The 23,197-nt window shown below is 36.9% G+C and overlaps 1 protein-coding gene across 3 annotated transcripts in view; it reads left to right on the forward strand.

The window, feature by feature from the left end:
* LOC133522367 (brain-specific angiogenesis inhibitor 1-associated protein 2) overlaps positions 1-20,662 on the forward strand; it is a 380,180-nt gene extending 359,518 nt beyond the window's left edge. For 2 of the 3 annotated variants that reach the window (XM_061857684.1, XM_061857685.1), the window contains 13 exons: positions 5,376-5,468; positions 7,234-7,295; positions 9,629-9,700; positions 10,606-10,743; positions 12,032-12,097; positions 12,507-12,698; positions 14,931-15,150; positions 16,075-16,330; positions 16,925-17,066; positions 17,622-17,840; positions 18,127-18,296; positions 18,415-20,226; positions 20,466-20,662. In XM_061857684.1, coding sequence (XP_061713668.1) covers positions 5,376-5,468; positions 7,234-7,295; positions 9,629-9,700; positions 10,606-10,743; positions 12,032-12,097; positions 12,507-12,698; positions 14,931-15,150; positions 16,075-16,330; positions 16,925-17,066; positions 17,622-17,840; positions 18,127-18,296; positions 18,415-20,218 — 3,434 coding nt within the window. In that variant the 3' untranslated portion in view covers positions 20,219-20,226; positions 20,466-20,662. The remainder of the gene's footprint in view (positions 1-5,375; positions 5,469-7,233; positions 7,296-9,628; positions 9,701-10,605; positions 10,744-12,031; positions 12,098-12,506; positions 12,699-14,930; positions 15,151-16,074; positions 16,331-16,924; positions 17,067-17,621; positions 17,841-18,126; positions 18,297-18,414; positions 20,227-20,465) is intronic. The other variant, XM_061857686.1, reaches the window with a different exon arrangement.
* Positions 20,663-23,197: the final 2,535 nt, after the last annotated feature.

Raw genomic sequence — 23,197 nt, forward strand, 5'->3', positions numbered from 1 at the left:
TAGGTCAATTAAATGTGTAGACAGCGGTAAGTCGCAAAAATTGTTCCCACATAATAATATGTTGTGCATTCACGAGTCCGTCACCGTTCAAGGACATTCTAAAGACATTTAGAAGCAATGGCGATGAGTCAAATGAGGATTCCATACAAATTTAACTTATTTTTTATTTAATTTTCTATAAATTTACACTTATGAGATTTTTTCCTGTATTTGTAGTGTAAGACGATATTACTCGCCAAATTTCATAGTTCTAGGCAATGGGAAGTATAAACCTATAAACTTTGATTCCCTTGAGAGTATCGAAATATACGTTTTTTGCGGTGTAAACGGACGTATCTTTAACGTAACTTAGAAGTTTTATTTTTTCACAGCTTTAAGGGACTATAAACTTGATTATATGATTTTAATTTCAACTCGATACCTCCACACGTTTCCGAGATAAAGCGTCTTGACAGACAAACTTTTAAGGGTAAGGAACCCTAAAAATGACCCATTTTCATTGTCCTGTGTATCATGAATTCATAATCTTTGTTTCAGAACATAACAATTTTTGTACGGTCGAGGAAATATTTAGCAATTTGCGGTTCAAGTATTTTTTGTTGTACATACTTATGCTAAGAGCTGTCCAATGTAAATTGAACCGTAAACTGCTAAAGAATCAATTTCCTCGACTGTACATACCTAATTAAGTAGATAGTATAATAAATCACAAATTAAAGTGAAATGTTCAGGACATTACAAAAAAATATCACTTTTTTCGTTTAAAAACGTATGTTTCTAACTGTACGTAACTATAAAAGGCAGTGACACTTACCCGTACCCATCTTATCTTCATTTACTTACATAAACTATTACTCAAGACTATCTATTTCCGTGATTCCGTTACATAAGATTATAAAAGCCATACCCATGCGATAGCTGTACAGCCTGTACAGGCTTAACCACCGTTACTAGTTTTATTATACGTTATTTCCAAACACTTACGCGGTATCTTGGACATTAAAGGTTCATTTACCCTGTTTTTATCCTTTTCGAATCGGTATTCGCATCAAATATTCTCGAAGGGTGTACCGTTCACGACCTAGGCCGATTCGAACAAACAAATTTATGTCAATTTGATCTCGTCTTGTTATTCAGAATATGTTTTCTCGCGTATACATACGTATATACGATATAATTAGATAATTACAGTGAGACACCTCATTCATTGTGAGCTCAACGAGGGTGGGAGGGGGTTAGGGTCGGCAACGCGCATGTAACTCCTCTGGAGTTGCAGGCGTACATAGGCTACGGATACTGCTTACCATCAGGCAGGCCGTATGCTTGTTTGCCACCGACGTAGTATAAAAAATATATATATATAAAAAATTCGGTTTTCGTAATGAATGTTTTAATTATACAGGATGTTGACTCTTGGAGACCCTATACATCTCTAAGGATAATTTGATAAACTATAATCTTTTAGTTCTGACACTTAGAGATATTTACACCTCTAAACCATTTTTTTTGTAGATGTTTTGTATTGTTTTTTAAATATTATATGATAGTATTTTTTGTAATTTGACATTAAGAGACTTTATACATCTCTAAGTAATTATTATACTTTAGTTTAAATTGATATTTGCAGTTGTATTTTATCATAAAATTGTTGATGTGTTTTTTTTTGCTTCTATTGTAAGTATGTAAATTTCTAAATTTACCAGATTCTATGTTGACGTGTAAAAGTGGCCTTGTGGTTTATTTGCTGAATAAATGTTGAAGTTTGAAATTGGTACGAGCGAGATGCGCTGCGAGTAAAAACATGTCAATATCAAATTTTCATGGTTCGAATGCCACTTCCATTCACGAAATATGCGGTCATCAATTCTTTTGGCGTTAAATAAATTAAGGAGTGGGATTTGACTTTACTCTTGACTTCAGGTCGATAAACTATAGTTTGTTTATTTAAAACCAGTTTTCTTGTGGGACTATGAAAACATCTTTATTTACCCTAAGGCTATAATCAGGTATAAGACTAGGTATTTCGCTGTTGATGTTAATGCATCCAACATATAATTTTATATATTTTGTATGTTTACTTGAACTTTATGCTTATCGTTCTATTTATAGTCCTGTAAGTACCAGCGGTGTGACCAGTTTTTGTGTTCTTTCTTGTTTTCTACAGCCACATTTGTACAAAATAGCTACTTCTTGCTTTTGCAGGAGTGCAATCAACAAAATAAATAAAATAAAATAAACTTTAATTGATCTACGATACTCTTAGTACCTGGAGAAACTTATCTGACATGACTGACACCTATCTGACCGACGGTTGTCCCTTCTTCCCGCACGCAGTTTGTATACTACCCACTACTACAGAATAAATAATAGAATTATCATACAGAACGTCCACGCACCGCCCCGCCCTGTTTCGAATTACCTCGCCCCTCGACAGTAGTCTGCCGGACTTCTGGCGCACTCAGTTCGGTTAGCAACACGATGACGGAACGTTCATAATGCCGGATTTTTGGGCAATGTATCAAATTGCTGCTTGATGCTTATCCAAATAAAGAAAGCACAATACACGTGGGGTAATTTATTAGCTTTAGTCTAGACTTCCATTATTATTCTAGTTACTAACTTCACGCTAAGTTACACTTTGTATATATTTTCATACAACTTACACGAAGTCATTGAAGCGAAAGCAATTAATTTTATACACCGTAAGCCAAATGGGTGCATCTATATGCAAAACCTCAGTGCTTGGCTACGGAACTAGGACGTGGTCCGTGCCAAATTGTCTCTGGCTTATCTAGAGTATTAAAGCTGACGCTACGACCATAAACTTGTGCGTTCGTGATGTATGGCCATCCAAGCTTGTTCTGATACTACTTTATTATGGCTAGTGTTGGTAATATAAACTTCAGTCTTTTGGAACTAAATTTGAAGACTCGTTTTGATGAAGCTCCGCGCTTAAAAATCTTCGTCTTTTAAGAGTTCTCTGAACAATAATTAAACGGATTTTCGGCCTGTTCAAGTGTTGTAACCTAGTGTTGGTAGGAGCGTGAGTCTTTTGAGATTATATTTGAAGAATCTACTCGTTTTATGAGACACAGCGCTTGAAAAGTTCCGAGTCTTTAAAAAATACATGGTTTAAGCCTCATCGCCTAAGAATTCTGCATAAGAAAAAAAATATAAAAAGAGGATGTTATAGGGTTGTCATTTTTTCTTATAATATAAATAATAATAGAGTTAGACCAAACTAAGTTGGCAGCGATTTTCATAGCCCAGACTGTGCAAGTGTTATTTTAAATGTCAAACTTCTATGAAATTATGACGTTTAAACAACATTTGCACAGTCTGGGCTATCAAAATCGCTACCAACTTAGCCGAGTCTAGCTCTAGCTACATAAAGGCCACTTGCACTAATCCTGGGTTAGCCATAAACTGTTTAGTGCCAAATCAAGTAGTTTGTCGAGTCTTTTTTAAGCTCAACACACAAAGAGTGCCTCCGAATAAAACCTCGTAAACATTTGAGCCTCCGAATAAAAATTACGTCCACAAATTGGCAGCTTTTATCTGAATTAACAGTTAAAATAATGGGCGTTATTGTACCTTTTGATTTGTATACCTAACGCATCAAATAAACATGATAACAATGCAGTTTGAATTTTGTAAAAAAAAATTCTCTGAAAAGAACTGAAGTTTCTGCAGAAGACTCGGGTCCCTAGTAAGTTTCGTTATTACCAGAAAAACGAGTCGAGTCTTAAAGCAGAAGACTCAAAAGACTCGACGATCTTAACCAACACTATGGCCGGCTCGTGGTGAACTAATTTATTTCGCTAAACAACAATTAAATGTGATTTCGGACTGTTTAAGTGTTGTAAACCCTGATGTACGAGTTCTCGCACGCATTTCATCACTTTGGGTTCGGGTATAATCGTAATTTTATTACAGAAAAGTATGTATTAAGTAACCGGCGTTTTAATTGAAATTGAATGTGTATTATGAAGAATGATTTCCGTAATTATATAACTTATAATTATCTCTGATTATATAATGAAGTTCATGTGAAGTAGTAATTCTATTTTAGATATCATACTTGTTCACCTTTATTTAGCCTTTTGCTTCAATAATAATTTCTATAGCGTGACTTAATTAACCTTTAAAATCAAGTGGTTATTCTACTTTACCATTATCTTAAATTCGCGATGATAAAACTCTAGAAAGTAATAATCTTATATTAAGTCTAATAAAATCGCCAAGTCACGACAAATAAACCTGAGGTGCAAGTGGCGCTAAGTGTAATAAGGATATAATATTCAATGTGTTAATGGGTGATAACAGTTTAAGTCTCCTGAGACCCAGAAGCCTTTGTTTTGTTTCTGAATTTGGAACCCGTAGCATAGAGAAAAAGGTAATCTTGCTTACTTCATACATGGCTTTCCTGACTGATAAGTTGTATGGAAGATATGGTCAAGAGTGTGACTAATAAGTTTTAAACTTCCTTAAAAGCTAATAATTTTTAAGCCTGAAACTTAACAAGTTTTCGTTGAGCTTACTTAATAAGTTTTCGTTGAGCTTACTTAACAAGTTTTCGTTGAGCTTACTTAATAAGTTTTCGTTGAGCTTACTTAATAAGTTTTCGTTGAACTTTTATCTATGTATGAAGTGAACACTCAAAAGCTTACTTATTTCCCTGTGCTTTTTCATTTCATTTTATTTCATTTCATTTATTGCTCTTAGTTACTCAATAAAATTTGTACGCAGGGTCAAAGTCAAAGTCAAAGTCAAAATATTCTTTATTCAAATAGGCCTAGCAACAAGCACTTTTAAATCGTCAAATTTTACAAATATCATCTTAATCTAAATATCAGAGCAATTTATTGATGCAGTTATTATTGTTCTAAAAAAAACATTGAACTATTATAGATATGGTAAACTTAATAATAAGAATTTCACAAAAAGATCGTCATACATCAGGTCTTAGGTGGTTAGATTATAAATTTTCTTTACTGTTTCCAGAATGTGAATGAAATGAACGTCTACAATTTTGACACAGATTAAAACTAAGGGCCACTTGTTACAATCCAGGGATAGCTACTAACTTGGAGTTAACCATTAACACAAGTTTAAATTGTACTGGTAACTTCGGGTTTAACCGGTTAACCCAAAGTTAGTGGCTAATTTTGGATAGCGGGATAGCGCAAATGGCCCTAAACAAGCATATTTTGGCAGATGTCTCTAGAGTCCTTTACTTTCGTGGTCATAAAATATACCTACCTTTTGTTATTTGCTTTGTTTATGAATGGCATATTATCGAACGAAAGGATAATGTGTCCTAACACTGTGCCTTGTGAAAAATGTAGGTACTGATCGCTGTTTTGTTGTTATAGGAGCCGCCGCAGCCTCTCGGTTGTACGTGGATGCAGTGGGCAAGCTGGGTCGCCAGGCCCAGCAGGGCACCTGGGGAGGATGTGCCGATATAGGTAACCTTCATACAAACTATGTATCACGTATCGAATGGCAGGGAGTAATCCTCAGAGATTTTCCCTTGCTACGACAAACCTCGAAATGCTTATCGCTCGTAATTTCGCATTGACCTCTGAGGACTCGCAGTGGAGCACCTACTGATGTGCCGTAGGACAATTTTCAAAATTGCGATATTTCCACTTTTAAAAATTTCGGAAACATCTCATATTTTTGTATGGGAATAAAAAAAATCCTTTCTAAAATGAAACTTTCATCAATTTCCTTCGTGGTCGTGGGAGCCTAGCGCGCGTCGCCTCTATGAGGAGCTGTCAAAGCGCCTTATAGAGGCTTCTGGTGACCAATAATAAAATATTTTGTCTAGCCTTCTGGTCAGCAATAGTGTGGGCACCCTACCGAGTGACTTCGACTTAGGCCAAATACATGTTTACAAGTTTTACATACTTGTTTTTTGTTGTGTTCATATTTCCTGTGTAATTTTCTAAAATTTCCAAGGGCTTTTCCAACTTTTTGAAACATGTCGCAACATGCATGTTTTGTACTTGCATCACACACATAGTACGACACGCACTGGGAGTCTACTCCAATAAGAGATTACTCAGACTTTCTGAAGCGAAATATATAATAATAATATATAAATATTATGATAATCCGAAGCGAAATTGATGATGTTTATAAATATCGCTCTTGCGATATGGACATGGACCTATAGACATTTTTCTGAATGACTTAAGCCGATCCAGCTTCGACTTTGTTCTCAATCCATTTCTAGTAAACCTATTTATTCATCTCATATAAGAAATTGGCAGAACGCCCACACTTACCGGTGCGTGGTCTCCATTCTAAACCTCTAATAAATAAACATTAAATTTAATATTGTAATAGTTAATCTATTTACACATATACTTATTAATAACTTAGATCCTGGTCAACGTCCTTAGTGACTTTTAAATACGTAGGTGTGTCTATATACGTAAATTGGCTTCTAAAGTCACTTAAGTGACTTTAGCGTTAAAAGAGAGATTGAGTTCAAAGTAATCACTAACAGGCCAATTCCATAAAAATAATGCGTGGAATGATGTCAGATCCATGTCTGATCGTGATCAGTGTACGGATCTGACATCATTCCAATATGAGATGGTTCCAATCTCCTCTAGAAGACCTGCTGAATTGCGCATTATGTCAAATTTCACACAATAATGTCACTTTTGAAACTGATAGATCATTATGAGATCAGTATCATATCAGTATCATATTGGAATGAGATTTAATGACTATTAAAACTCGAATTGGCCTGTATGTTTAGATGATTCAGGTTTGGCTATTTGCAGGATGATAATATTAATAATGTAACAGTTATTTACGATAGAAGTGCGAAAAATAGGAGTGTTTTAAATCGACACTAGTTGCGAATTACCTTTTCGCACATGTATCGTACAACGTTTTACAGTACATATGGCCCTTTAAATGTTCGACATAGTAACGTAATATGATAATTTTCGCACTAGTGCGGTAAAGTAGCACCATATGTACTGTAAATTATTATTTATCTATGGTTGAGTTTATTGCTATTTAAAACAATCACGTGTCGTTTATCTATATAAAACTAAATATCTTAGCATTAGGTAAGTCGGCCAAATAATATGTCCTAGGCCTTAATAAAAGAAATAAAAGAAAAAAGTGCTATTGACTATGATAGGATTTTAATTCAAATCTCATTAAGTGAATTTTCAGCTTTATATCAAAGACTTTTTGTCATTACAGGGACCGCCTTAATGAAAGTCGTGGAAGTTTACCGAGAAATACAAGACCAGCAAATGAATATCGTAAGTGACTTTTTATTAGCATCCTGAGGCGGAGGCTGATTCTGTGTTAATAAATTAATAATATTATTATTATTATAATAATTCAGCCTATAATACGTCCCACTGCTGGGCACAGGCCTCTCATGCGCGAGAGGGCTCGGGCTATAGTCCCCACGCTAGCCCAATGTGGATTGGGGACTTCACATACACCTTTGAATTTCTTCGCAGATGCATGCAGGTTTCCTCACGATGTTTTCTTTCATCGAAAAAATATCAAATGATATTTCGTACATAAGTTCCGAAAAAACTCATTGGTACGAGCCAGGATTTGAACCTGCGACCTCCGGATTTAAAGTCGGACGTCATATCCACTCGGCCACCACCGCTTAGTTTAATTTAATATTAAATCTAACATTAAATTTAACATTTAATTTAATATTAAATTCAACATTTAATTTAATATTAAATTTAACATCTAATTTAATATTAATTTAACATTTAATTTAATATTATTTAATATTTAATTTATCTATTCATTATTTTTTATTCAATTTAATTAACATGGTTTTAATCTCATTTTGATCCGTCCTTGAGTTGTGTTATGAGGAATCTCACGAGCGCTAATAAGGCGATCGAAATGCCTTATGAGACGACTCCTGGGTGACAACGAAATGCTTTGTGTCTCACTATCACCCTTCCATATTAGTGCCACAGTGTCTTTTGCGTTTCGTGCGCTACGGAACGTAAACGATTGGCTTGTCAGCACTAAGCGTGAGCCGTTAACGCTGATTAGTGATTACGGCCAAGGTCGTATGAAAGTAAGATAAAATACTTTTTTTTAAGCAGTGTCTGCGTCCAGCGTTTATATAAAAGCACCCAAATGTCGATTCTTATATAACAACTTGTTTTTTAATGGTTTTGATATGCTTTTGACTATCGCCTTGGGTAATTGGTGGCGTCTGGTGCACCACTTTCACTTCATTTCGCATAAACAAATCACAGTTAGTAATGTCCAAGGTTGTACGGTCACGTCTGAAAATATATATACTAGCAAAGGGCAAAAATATGTATACACGACTTTACTGCCCATATATTAAGGTAGTGTATACATATTTTTGGCACATTATTCGTACCGACATTTTCAGACGTGACTGTATCAAAACCGTATCAAAATTGTAAAATCTGAATCGGGACCATTCTGTGAACAAAAACGTAATAGACGACGTCTAGACAATTCTTTGTGCCTAATGCTTGGGCTATAAAGCGAATTAATGTTTCTCTAGCCTGTTAAAAGTTCAAAATAACATATGTTTTTAACCGACAGCGCAACACAAAGGAGGGCAATGTGTTTATCAGTCTATGTACTATGTTTGTTTCTTTCTGGCACTTTAGACCAAACACATAAGCCGATTTTGATTTTGCCTCCTGTATTATAAAAAAACCGGCCAAGAGCATGTCGGGCCACGCTCAGTGTAGGGTTCCGTAGTTACTCTTCCGTCACAATAAGCTAAACTGGAGCTTAAAGTATAGTAAATTGTTAACCAAGGGATGAAACGCTACCTTTCACCTGAGTTAAACAAATAGGCAAATTTGCATAATCAGTACCTAATTAAAATAAGGCTTTTTACTATGAAGGGAAAACTTTTTGCGATAACTCAAAAACAGCTAAACTAATCATGTCCGCTATAGTTTTCATTTAATGTCTTTCTTAAGTTCTACTTCCACGATTTTTTTCATATTTTTTGGACCTATGGTTCAAAAGTTAGAGGGGGGGGACACATTTTTTTTTCTTTCGGAGCGATTATCTCCGAATATATTCAGTTTATCAAAAAATGTTTCTTGAAAACCCCTATTAGTTTTGAAAGACCTTTCCAACGATACCCCACACTCTAGGGTTGAAGCGAAAAAAAAATTACACCCCCACTTTACGTGTAGGGGAGGTACCCTAAAAAAAATATTTTTTTAGATTTTATTGTACGACTTTGTCGGCTTTATTGATTTATATATCCATGCCAAATTTCAGCTTTCTAGCACTAACGACCACGGAGCAAAGCCTCGGACAGACAGACAGACAGACAGACAGACAGACGGACATGGCGAAACTATAAGGGTTCCGTTTTATGCCATTTGGCTACGGAACCCTAAAAAGATATGAAAGCAATGAATAAACAATAAAAGGCGACAATCAGAATTCATATTCTAAAAAATATCAAGTGGGCTAAACTTCCGGCTCCGGATTTAATTTTGAATGAACATTTATGTAATAAAATATCAACATTCTATGTAATAAAATTTTATTTTATTTTTACGCTGTGAAGTTTGTTTATTTTAAAATTTATTTCTTTCTATTTCAGTTGAAGGCGTTTTACGTGGATCTTCTGGTTCCCTTGGAGACAAATCTGGAGAAGGACACGAAAGTAGTACAGGTTTGTTTACAAACAGAAAATCCCCCGCAAATCCCGTGAATGCGACGTTCGCAAGCATTGTTTACTAGAGGGCCCAAAGTTCAAATAGCTTAGGCGAGTATCTCGTTTCGTACAAGGGTTTCTATTAAAAAAGTTTTCCGGAACTAAACGTCCCCCGCAATATTTTCTTTGTTCGTAGCTACTTTGGGGTTGGCACCATGTCTTTTATAATCTTGTATAGTAAGAAGCAGAAATATAGTTATTATGATAAAATACTGCGTGTTTAGAGAAATGCATATGTAAAAAAATATATGAATAAATTTTGTGCTCGGTGATTTTAATGATGATGACTTGTTTAATATAGCTTTTTTTTTTCAAAAATGGTAGTCGGCTAGTGACAGACCTTAGAATTTCCTTAGACCATAAGTATCCATAAATTAAATTGTGAAGTAAATAGCGCAGTAGGGTAACAAAGTTGTCAGTCAGTACCTATTTGACAATCCATTCCTCTTCTTCTTCCTTGTCGTATCCTCATGGCTGAGGGACGTGACGACTTGTGGACACTCTTCACCAGTGCTCTCCAAGCCGCTCTATCTAGGGCCCTGTGCATGCTAGCCTGAAATGTGGTTTTTGCCTTTGACGTTATTCTGTCTGCCCAACGCATGGCCATACGTCCATCCCTACGCTTCCTTGGAATGCAGCCAGTGGTTATCAGCTTTTCTAGAAGAAAACAAAGAAAACAAGTACACGTTGGGCGTAAACAGTGGAGAGCCTCGTTATAATGTTAAGTTTGTCAAGAATATATTCATTTGTACGGCGTTCAGTCCACGACACCCGGAGCATTCTAGTAGGTTCAAACTGTGGCTAGAATATTTGGCATTTACTAGACATACTCATAACATGTTAATCATTTTTTTCATTTTCAGTCTGAACAGAAGCGATTCCTGCAGCAACATAAACTGAGGTCTGAGAGCTACAGCAAGGCCGCCGCCACCATCAAGAAGCAGAGGAAGAAGAAGACTAATGTTACCAAGGTTGGCTCTGCGATGGACAAGGAAATGAAGGTACTTTTTGACACTACGATGTCATAGAAAGTTTTCTGGAATCGGTCTTGTGTTAGAGCCTTTTTGGCTGCAACACTGCCACTATGTGACTTGGTTTAGACATCTACTGACAGACAAATCAAAGGGTTCATGAAAAAGTGCAGCTGCCCAGTCTTGCCGCTCATCTCAAACAGAGACGCTCGCGGTGGGCAAGGCATGTGCACCGGATGGAACCCTCTAGAATACCTCGACGTGTTTTGCTTGGTGCAGTTGCGTATGCTATAAGGAACGTTGGAAGACCTATGCTGCGCTTTAAATGCTATGTTATGCGATGCATGCCTGGGGAACACATTTTTTTTTACCAAAAGTCATATAACATTTTTTGCTCCTTATGACCTCCTGAGGCTCCTGAATACCTACGTGGTTAAACTCTGCCGGGTTACTCAAGCCCACGGTGTATAAGCTAAGCCCAAAATCGAGAAGTCTATAAGGAAGACCGTCTACAAACTCTTTCGTCGCTTTTAACTTTTGCGTTTTTTATTAATTTATTTTAAAAAACCTTAGGAATGTTATTTGTTTGTGAATTTATTTTGGCTACTAATAAATAAATAAATATTATAGGACATTGTTACACAAATTGACTAAGTCCCACAGTAAGCTCAATAAGGCTTGTGTTTAGTTTGCTTAGACAACGATATATATAATATATAAATATTAACAAATACTTAAATACATAGAAAACACCCATGACTCAGGAACAAATATCCATGCTCATCACACGAATAAATGCCCTTACCAGGATTTGAACCCGGGACCATCGGCTTCGTAGGCAGGGTCACCTACACACTAGGCAAGACCGGTTGTAATTTATTATTATTTTAAAAACAAAAATATTTTGAAGATATCCTATCCCAACCTGAATAGTTAAGGGTCTTCCTCACTTTGGTATAATTGACATCACTAAACAATTGCCTTTCATCTCCCGCAGTATACCTCACAGGCGTTTGGATATAAATCTACTTACTTTTACCAAATCCAATCACCGTTTCATGCACTATGATTTTTCCTCCAAACTTTCAACAAGATCTGAACTTTTCTGTTTTCGATTCGATGGAATTGCTTTTTACAATTTTAAGAAATTTATCGACGAGAAAAAACTTTGACCAAGTTTCTTGCCGTTGACGGTTTTCATTTTGTAAATTACTTTTAATCCTTGAGATTAATTTGAAAAATGATTAACTGATTAGAATTTATTTGTAGAGTTTCTTCTTACAATTCAGTTATAAAATGTAGCATTAATTTGTTTCAGAACATGCAAATTTTGGAAGAGGAAAAAACAAAACTGGATGCGTTTTGTGAACAAAGCTTGAAGAATGTAAGTTTCAATTTAATTAATACACCATATTGTAGAAATCAGATATTTATAGGAACTTGGTAAAGCCTTGGTAAGGCCTAGCAAAATACCGGGACTACCCTTAAAAGACGATTAAGGTACTAGATTCGATTGAGTTGCCTTCTTGGTAGAATCATTGTAATAAAGTTCTTAAACAAGACTAAACGTAATAAAAGCTATTACAGACGGGCGTACCGGACCGCAACCTTGGTCCGATCCGAGGCCTCTTCAATCGTGTAGAAGATGGTCCGTCGTAAGTCACTTAGGACGCACCTATAAGTAAGAGGCAGAAAGAGATACTGACTGGACCAATGTCGTGACCCAGTACGCACATCTCTTACCGTCTGTTGCTTTTAATGGAGGTAGGGTTTCTGGATGATATCTTTTTCAGGCAATGACCCAAGAGCGCCGCCGCTATGGCTTCGTTTTGGAGCGACAGTGTTCCCTCGCAAAGCATTGGCTGGCTTACCACTCCTCAGGCGCTGCTGCATACAACACAGGCTTGGACGAGTGGCTTGAAGTATCGCGGACCAGGGAATACCTGCCACCTAATGTGGAGGCCATGTTCGTGAGCAGGATGAGGGTGAGCATCGTATTAATGTTATTAAGGTGTACTAGGGAGAAGGTATCTGTGGAAGTCTTATGTATGAGCAGAATGAGGAAAAGTACCTGGTGGAACACGTTGAACGCCGCGCCGTAATTTTGCATACCTAAGCCTTAAGTATATTAAGGAAGTTTACATTGACGGTGTTATTTATATGAGTGTTGCAATCCAGATCTAACTTGTAAAAATTTTCGTTCTACTAAACTTGCGTTGAACCCGATGACATAGATTTATAACTAACCTAGATGCCTAGTCTGTACATCCCTAGTGAAGCCATTTCGAGTACGACATTATGTCGCCCTCGTGTCATCGTATCCGAACGGCCCTCGCAGTACTCAAGGTCGAGTTGGTTTGTGTACACCTCCCGGTTATAAATTAAAAAATACAAGAAAGATGGTTGTTTGTGCGGTGAATTGGTGTCACAACACATCAGTGAATAAAAACAAACCGCCTGATATAACATTTCATGCGTAAATATCCAGTTTAATGTGATATTTTTACGTAATTGTAAATACAAAAATCCAAATTTTCGTCAGCCGCCATTACTTATAAATGTTGCCAGGTGATATGAATCTTTTTTCCTCCAAATGAGGCATGACGATTACATTGATAAAATTAATATGCTTACTTTAAGTTCCTTGTATGACTATAGAAAATATTATTTTTTAGTTTTTCATTCTTTTATTTCAAATTATGTTTTGTCTTTTATAAAATTACAGTTTAAATTCATATTTTTATTTTGTGTGATATTCGTTTTAGATTTCCGACTGATCCGCTTCTGTCTGCGAGATGGACGGAAAAAATTAGATTAAATAGGAACGATGCAATATGGAAACCGACTAAACATAGTCGAATATGCTCTCGCCATTTTGATGAGCAAGTAAAGTAAATTTTATTTGTGGAACACAGGTGTTACAGTTAAGGTCTGTAAAAACGAAACGCAACTGTCACTGTCGCACTTATATGGAAGACTGATAGAGAGACACAAAGCGTTTCGTTGTTCGAAGCAATAGCGATTGCCACCTTGGCTAGGCCTGCAGGTACAATTACTAGTACTGACGATAAATAGTTATTTGTTTTACAAGTGGAAAAGTTGTTGTTTAACCGCTCGTGCTAATATTGCTACTCGAGCTAAATAAAGATCCAAAATGTCGAAAAATGGAATCTTGAGCGTTGCGAGGGTTTCAAGTTACGAGAGTTAAACAAATTTTGCCCCAAGTGAAACACAAAACTTTTCACCACACTAACCCGAAGAAAATATTAGTCAAATAAAATCAAACCAAATCAAATCCAAATGATCGTCATTAAATATTTATCATTTAAAATCATTATTCCAAAGTCAATTCTACCAGCTATTATCTGTGCACATTTGTAAAATAAAAAAATAAACGTTTTTTTATTTAAACATTATTTCACAAAGTACAGAAATGCAAAGTCCTTAAAAGAAACTTTGAAAGCTTTTGCTACAAATTTAATATCTACATACACACTCCCAAATGACTGATAGCCAAGTATAAGGATGTGGTTAAAATCCATCTACTTTAAGGGGAATAAATGAACTCTGGCAACCCGTTTTTGTATATATGTGTGTGTCGCTGAGCGTAAGACACGAGCGTCGCACGCACACATCGATCGAGTTTCGGCTTCACTTTTGGCAGATTAGCCTTATGAGGACTAACTGTCTATGTGCGATAGGTCAGTGCCCGATGAATTATCCATACAATTTAGATCCAGATGGCAAAACGACAATTATGATGTCATTTAAGCGCTCATCACATTAAAGTCTCGATGGACATGTATTTCAGATTACTCTTTCTAAATGGGTACGACGACGACAAAACGTAAAACCTGTCTACACTAACGTAAAATTGGTTTATGGCGCTATTATTCCCCGAATAGCCCATTCGAAACTCGTACGACCCACATAATCTGCAGAACGCATTCATATTTCCGTTCTTTCTTTAAAACCAATATTCTTTAGATGGGAAAAGCGTTGAATAAGAGCATAAAATTTTAATAACATTGTTTTCCAATGCGTTCTGGAACGTTATTGTATTTTAAATTAATGCGTTATTATTCTTTAACAGCTCTTTACCCACAATCTTTTTGTAAAATTGACTTTATTTCTTTAACATCAAGTCTCATTTCGGGCTCACGAGGAAAACAAGCCTTTCCTTGTCTTTGAAAAATAAAATTTGTTTTCTTCAACAGCAAGTCTCATTCTGGGCTGATGAGGAAGTATACGCCAGTCCTCGCGCTGGAGACGATGATGACCGCGCTTCCGTCGGGTCTGCTCTGAGGAAGACCAGGTCTGTCGACGCGTCGTGCCTCGACGTGAGGTCTATTGGGGACCTGGGCTCGCCGGCCCAGGGGCTGTCGAGGGCTAAATCTGACTTCAATCTACAAGCGAGCTTACACACTGATGAACAAGGTAAGTGGTGTTAGAATTACATAAACTCACTGTTAAAACTTTACTTGTTACTTGGAATAACTGGCAAAATTACCGTATTAATAGATTTACAGCATTGCCCAAAAATACGATGTAAATATTTATTTTAAAAGTACTTCCTTACTTACGCGGTACTTTTTTGCCACTTTTTTGTGACCTTTTTTGCCACTTTTGTGTTATTTCTAGTCAGGATCGCGAGCCTTAATAATTTTCAACCTTAAGTATCTGAGAAAAAATGTCTAAAAAATCCATACATTTTTCAAACTTTCCTTTTTATTACCGCCATACAAACTATATAGGGAAATGGTAAAAAGAGGAAAAAATACTCTGGGTCATTTTTTATCCCATTAGGATCGAAAAAACATAAAATATTTTTTTTTTTTTTTAAAGTGGCATTTTTTAAGAACAGTACTTACGCATTATTTACTACATACAATCATTTCAGTAAAACAAAACATCACCTTCAAAATGTATTTACTCCTTTAGCTTTGATGCACAAGCTCAACTGTTTCTTAAAATTATCAATAATATACCACAGAAAAAAATGTCTGCGTGTTTTTGGGCCATCATGTAATAAAATCTTGTTGTATATGATATATGGATGTTCGCAACTCCTTCCAACTCCAAAGTACCTAATGACATATCCTTACGTCCCCGACCTTTTCAAAACTTTTTTATCCTTTCAGCGTGTAGGAAAACTTCGTCTAGGTCAGTTCTTAATCACCACGCCGCAATTTCAGTGACTTAAGCTCCAGGGATATGCTGACCAAAAAACGACCATGAGAACTTTTATTTATAATTAAATTTGTATCGTCATTGCTAACCCAATATCGCTTCAGTGGATATCAAGAGGTTTAAACTGTTAAAAGGTACCAGGACAAATATTATCCAGATTTATTATTACAGACGTCGATTCCCGTCCAGCAACGCGTCCATCATCATTAGCACCACCACCCTGCACGGCTCGGGAACCACCACTAGCCCGGGCCCTGTACGCCTACGCGGCGGCTGGCGACAACCAGCTTAGCTTCCAGCAGGGAGATGTGCTGGCCTTGTTGGGCGAGCGGACCAAGGGCTGGCAGTATGGGGAAAACATGCGCACTCATCATGCTGGCTGGTTCCCGCTTGCGTATACTGAGCCTATACCTGATAATGATGTTAGGTGAGTTATTTTCTTACAAAACGATATTTTTTTCTATCAACTTGTGCTTATCGATCGCAGTTAAATAGCCACCATCAGCAACCACCATTTTATTAAGTATCTGATGATGTATACTCAAATAATTTGCTATTTCAGATGACTTCGTCTCTGGGGTTTCGTAGGAAAAATGAACTTGGCTGGACACGCTACCGCGTGTCTAGATAATAGGTAGATGCATTATGTAGGAGGAAAATATCACAAACCTACAATGTAAATTGGGTGGATAGACGGGCTGCGTTTTTATTAGTTTATTGTTTTTGTGAGATATTACAAATTTACTTTTTTATTTCTTTAAACAAAATACCTGCTTTTGGTACACATTCAATTTGAAACTCTGTATAGCAGTTCATAAAGCTACCAAGCGAAGGAAAATATAATGAGGATAATGGACCTATTTCAATGATCCCTACTTTCCCCTCTGACTCGGAAGGCTTTGACGAGAGCTTGCGCGAGTGCCAGTGCCAATTTAAAAAAGGATAAGGGCCCAGGCTCCCTAAGTGACGCTGTGATAGTACTAGAGAGATGATCAAAATATCACTGACTTTTCTTTAACAGCTCTCCGGCCCGCTGGGGTTGCGCTCAGACCCCGAGCGAGGCGCCACCACCAGCGCCGGTTTCGCACACTACACCCAGCACTCACCAGCACCCTCCAACACGCATGTTTGGAGACACGGTCACTGCTCATCATGTTAACAAGGTATTTACTACTTCTTAAATCGAGCATGCTTTATTACATCATACTACTTGTAGATGTAGAACAGCGGGAAGTTAAAAAAAAATGCATGAAACAACAACAAAATGAAGGTTGACATTAATATTAATCAGATAAATTTCCTGGTTTATTTTATAAACATGATGATTATCCAGCCTGTATGGATGCATTTCAAGAAGACAAGGTTTAACGGTTCACATTCTTCGAAGGTTTTTAGTAACATTCTTCGTCATGACAATCAAGGTTCTTTAATTTATTGATAAAGGCAATCAAAGCTGTATCAGTCAAAGCAGCCGATAATAAAAAAAAAAAACGATGCAATAATCATAATATTCTATATATTGTTCAACGATAGTTTTCGAACTCGTGGATCTTGAAATGTTCATGGAAATACAAATACGCACAAAACAGACACACAGATAAACTATCGCATTCGCAGTGTGTTCGTCAGATCGGCTCATGATTTTCTTTCTAAAAATCCTCTTGTCACTCACGCTAACTGTATAATATGTATACCCACATTTCTTCTTACATAACCAGGGTCGCCTCGGCAACGGTTCTCCTGGCCTACCGCCCACCCTGCCGGCTCCGTCGCCCAGCGCGCTAAGCTCGTCAGCTAGCGCCACGTTCCACTCGTCCACGCCCGCTGCTGTCGCTACTAGCGCTATCAAGAACTCGACATCAGCTGCTAGCTTCACGACGCATGCTGTAATTGAGACTAGGACTTTCGGCCCGCAAACGCTACCTTTACGTTCTCAGGTAATTCGAAATACCTTGTCCACGACCGCCGCTGTAGCCACCGGCCCTATTAAGAACTCGACTTCGGCTGTTAGCTTAACAACCCACTTCACTGAAGCGAGGACTTTTCATCCGCAAAAGCTGCCTATTCATTCTCCGGTAATTCAAAACAAATGCACCACCAATTGGTTTGAAAATATTACAAGTCTAAAAAATCGAAATCAAAGTATTGATTGATGATACTAATTAAATGCACGTAATAAAAGCATCGAACCAACTTTTAGTCCTTTATTATATTGTTTCACAGATGTCTCAAAACAAAGCTGGACCAGCAAAAACAGCCGTGTCTGCCGTCGGAGCGGTGGGAAACGTCTCACTGCATAGCTCGAACGACTCCGGATTCTCCAACGAGCCGCCGCCTCAGCCTGACGTTGATTATAGCGATGAGGAGGCTCAACGCTTGCGTGTGCCCATCAGGTATGTAAAATAGACATAACTTTAAAGTCATTAGAATTTTGCTTACCATCTTCCGTTGCTAAATTTTTCATTAAAGTAGCGCTTGTTTAATTTCATTCCCTTTTATTTTTCCCCGTAGTAAATCTGCTCAGCAGTCAAACGATCATAAAGCTTACCTGCTCAAAACCCAAAGCTTGAAACGAGGACCCAAACCAAACAATGTAAATGGCTACTTGACGGATGACCAGCAACTAATGCTACGGAACATGCTGGAAATGGATAAAGATTCACAGAAAGTGAAACGGACCAAGTCATTTTGGAAATTTGGTCGAACGACGAACGAAGAAATAATGGAGGGTATGTCACTTTGGCAGCATCGTGACATAGTTGATACTGTACCGGAATACAAGAAGAAACTTTTTGTTAAAATTAAGAAAGATCTGAGACCTGCACCTGAGATTCCAGAAACAAGGAACCAAACGAGTCCTGAAAAGACACCGCCAATTGAGAATGGACAGTCGCGACCAAAAGAAACAATTGATAGAAAAGATGTAAAAGTTACCAATGGCATTCGTCAAGCTAAAAGTTTGGGCTCAATAGAAAATGAGGAACGGGTTGAAAGAATCAGAAAAAGTGAAATATACCACCAGAATCAATCTTTAAATAAAAAGACATCATCAGAAAATGTAATTGCAGAAGAAAAAGTGGAAGAAGTAGTACCTCGAAATGAGTCCCGACATTCAGATTTAACAAACACCAGCACTATCAAAACTAATTTCGAGAACAGTTTTTATAACGATGAAAATGGAGAAGGTTTTGTAATGAAAACTGTTAAACGACGTGAAATACTGCAGAGATACGACAATGACAGCGGTTCTGATGTTAATTCAGTGGCATCTAGTACTGATCCTTATGATTGTATCATAGTAGATGATCATATGACATCTAGAAAACAACAAGAACTTGATAAACGTAGACAGGCGCAAGCTATGGAAGATGACATCAAAAAAAGAAAAGAGAACGCATATATGCCTGAATTCGAAGAAATTGAAGTTACCCCTATAAAACCACACGTTCGTGCAACGCTTTCTTCTGATAAAGCCAAACGAGCATCTCATGAACACTCTCCACCTAAAACTATGGAGTTTAAAACATTCAAAGACAATTCAAAAGATGTTAAAACTTTTTCTGCATCTTCGGAGACGTTAAAGTACAAAGATAATGAACCTCTTACTGACCGTTATGGCATTCCCACAGAACGCAATAACAATGACATAAGAAATGAAAATGACTATAACGGACGTGACGAAGGAACACTTAAATATAACAAAAAACGTTCCAGTAAAGAGGAAAAAATGAGACAACCACAGACTTTCGATAATGGACATCACAACAAAAAGGAATACCCACAGGCTGAAATTAGAGCTACGAAGAAAGATATGAGATCCTATGAAAGCAGAGAGCCGAGAATTGATTATTCATTAGACAGACGTGCAGTACGAAAGGACTTCACAAATCCAAGGGACAACCGGGACCCTAGAAACAAAAACAGGGGGCACAGAAGCTACGACGATAGTTCACTGCAGTACAACGGACGCACAGACAGATATTACGAGTCAAACATATCGTACTTTAGTGACCAAGAGAGACGTGTTTCACGATACGATTACGAGACAGATTCTAAGAAAGCGGAAAAGACGAAAATAAGGCAAGAAGAAGCGAGGCTAGAGGCCAGGAGGTTAATGGACAGGCGAACCGAGGGACCATACAGCGAGTCCGATGACCAAAAGTTCAACGAGGCTTTGAAGCAACAGCGACCACAGTTGCTGCCTCGAACCAAATTGCTCAAGAGATCCGTAGAAGGAAGCGAACTACCCGAAGAAGGCCATACTTTCGGCCCGTGGTATGACTTGTGGGGCCGCGAAACTAGCGTCTACAAATAGACCTACAGGTTTTGTTGTTTTTATTTTAATCACCCTTGAAATTTATGTTGACTTAGTTTTGTAGTTTGTAAACATCTTGTATCTTTATGTATCGCCTTATAAAACATCGATATTCTCATAATTACTTAAGGCCATATTAGTGTATAAATTAATATATATGTGTTATACTTTTGTATGTTTATATAACCAAGTTAACGAGATTTTACCATACATTTAGAGTAATTAGTAAGGTAAAGTTTTTGTGCAGGCCTCAACAATTCGCGACCGTGAAATTAAGGAAGGCACTCACGAACGATCGGTCGTCGCCCGCCATTGAATAGTGTTTTATAAATCTTATTTTGTTAATTATATTAAAAGTGTAAATTAGACATCTACTTGTATTTTGTACAGTTAAATATTCATAGTTTAACAAAGAATATATATATCACAATTTTTACGATAATTTTCAGTATTGTTTTACTCGACATTCCTTTCCTAATAAAAAACACTACTAGGTATCAAATACACGTGTACAGATATGATACTTGAATTTTTATAGTCTATCGCTATCGTATCATGCGTCAGTCTCACATTTGAATTCTTTGTTTCCTCAAAGTTGCAATGAAATGTTGACATGACTTACCTACTACAAATTGGGCCCGAAAATACATACTACGTATCCGGTGCGATGAGAGAAGATGTAAAGGAATTTCATACAGCCTTACACACATAGAGTTTTAAAGCAACCTTCTTTTGTTTTTAAACGTCATATTGTTACACAACGTCTTGGCATTCAACCATCAAATAGTAGTAAATTTGTTTTTAGCTGTGTAAACCTAGGAATAAAACAAATTGACTACTTTTTTTTCATTGCAAGTTTGAGAAAAGCACTATATAGTCTCGCTACGCTCGGCCGTCTATATCTACTTGGCCTGCAACCCTTCGTTTCTCGGCCTCTATAGTAATGTAGTATTAATGAAAGTGAGCTCGATTCAGTTTTAACAATTTGTAATAGTTTTGATACAACCTTAACGATCGTTTTGATGATTGTTGCGCAATTGACGCACGACTTTCACTTTATTTCGCATGTACCAATCAGCGTAAGCGATTTTCGAGGTCTTAGAAAAAAACAAAACCGTACCAAGTTGTAAAATCTGAATTGTGCTCAGTGACGGCAACGATCGACCGAACATTTTAGGTCTCATTTTGATCTTGCGAGAACTCACATACGAGTTCCATTACATTGCGTTATTTGATCAGTCGGCTAAAACTGGATGTAACCTTTAGTCCGCAATGTAGTCTGACGACCAGTTTGGCCTAGTGGGTAGTGACTCCGCCTATGAAGCCGATGGTCCCGGGTTCAAATCCTGGTAAGGGCATTTATTCGTGTGATGAGCATGGATATTTGTTCCTGAGTCATGGGTGTTTTCTATGTATTTAAGTATTTATAAATATTTATATATTATATATATCGTTGTCTAAGTACCCTCAACACAAGCCTTATTGAGCTTACTGTGGAACTTAGTCAATTTGTGTAATAATGTCCTATAATATATAATATAATATATATAAATGTAACTAAAATCACATGCAAGTTCGCGCACCGTCTAAGGGCGTATTTAGACGGTGCAAAAACTCGCATGCGAGTTTCAATACATTGCGGTATTTAATCGGTTAGCTGAATTGGATGTCTCAATAGTCCGCAATGTAACTAAAATCTAAGACTCTGTTTATAGGTTTTCTTTTTTTTTAATTGCAAAACAATTTTAAAAAACGTAACCTATAAACTAGAATATATTAAGCTGAAGCAATTGACATCAAAATCAAAGTGATTTGTTAAGAAACCCGTTTTTTCCGAAATGGAATTTCATAAAAAAAGGTACCGTTATTTTGTCAGGATCGCAAAGCTAATCTTCCGTCTTATTCCTTAAACAAACAAAACAAGATGAAGAGAATAATAAACAAGATAGTTTAATGGTCAGAAACTGCTAGACAAAATACATAGATATTTTTTACGAAAACACACAATATAATAAACATACATCAGTTTGACAAACAGCATCAAATCCCCAATTTATATCCCTGATTAAGCCATAAATTCTACCCTAATACAATACAATACAATCACACAAAACAGAAAAATCAATGTCAATTGGGCACGCGACAATGGCCGATGATTTATCGCTGGTTCCGTTTCCGGTGGGACGGGACCGGAAGTGACGCACAACACGGCGGGAGAAATATTTGCAGCGATATGTTACATGCCCTTTGGGTAGACGCTGTCAATTACAGGTCTGGGGAATGTGTTGGCGAAATGTTTTGTAAGTTTTTTATGGGATGGTAAGTTGGGTAGAGCAGACGGAACAAAGCCGCATAAAAGGCCACCAATGAAAAAAAATAAAAAAGTTTATTACATTAAACATTACACAATTTGCCAACAATAGGGTTGTTTCCATCTACAAATCTTAGGGCAGAATTGTATCCCAATAATTTCTTTTGGATTATAAGAACATGTTAAACTACTGACCTGTAATGACCATATTTTTGTAAATATTGAATTTAAAATATATTTTGGCACACGTCACGTGACCAAACTCGAAACGTTATTGAAGATTCTGATGACGTCACAACTCTCGGATTGACACTGTTGACAGTTAGGCGATAAACAACAAATGACAAATGTCAGTTGACAGTTCGTATCTTCTACGTGTGTATGTAGTTATGTGTCAAACCGTAAACTGTGACGTCACACAATTTTCAAAGAGCGTTTTGGGCGCGAAAGCATCTGTCAAAATATATTTTGTTAATTTAACATATTTAAAACCGTTTTTAGTATAAAAGTTGAATTTTAGGGCAACTTTTAGTTAATGTAGAACGAAATACAAGCGTTTCCAAAAAATGGAAACAACCCTATTGAAGACCTTGTAAGTATATGTATAGGTACCTGTATCAGGAGAACTCGCTCTTTCTAACCATCAACCAATGCCACTATTGACTGTT

The sequence above is a fragment of the Cydia pomonella genome, chromosome 10 (assembly GCF_033807575.1).
Source record: "Cydia pomonella isolate Wapato2018A chromosome 10, ilCydPomo1, whole genome shotgun sequence".
NCBI classification, from domain to species: Eukaryota; Metazoa; Arthropoda; class Insecta; order Lepidoptera; family Tortricidae; genus Cydia; species Cydia pomonella.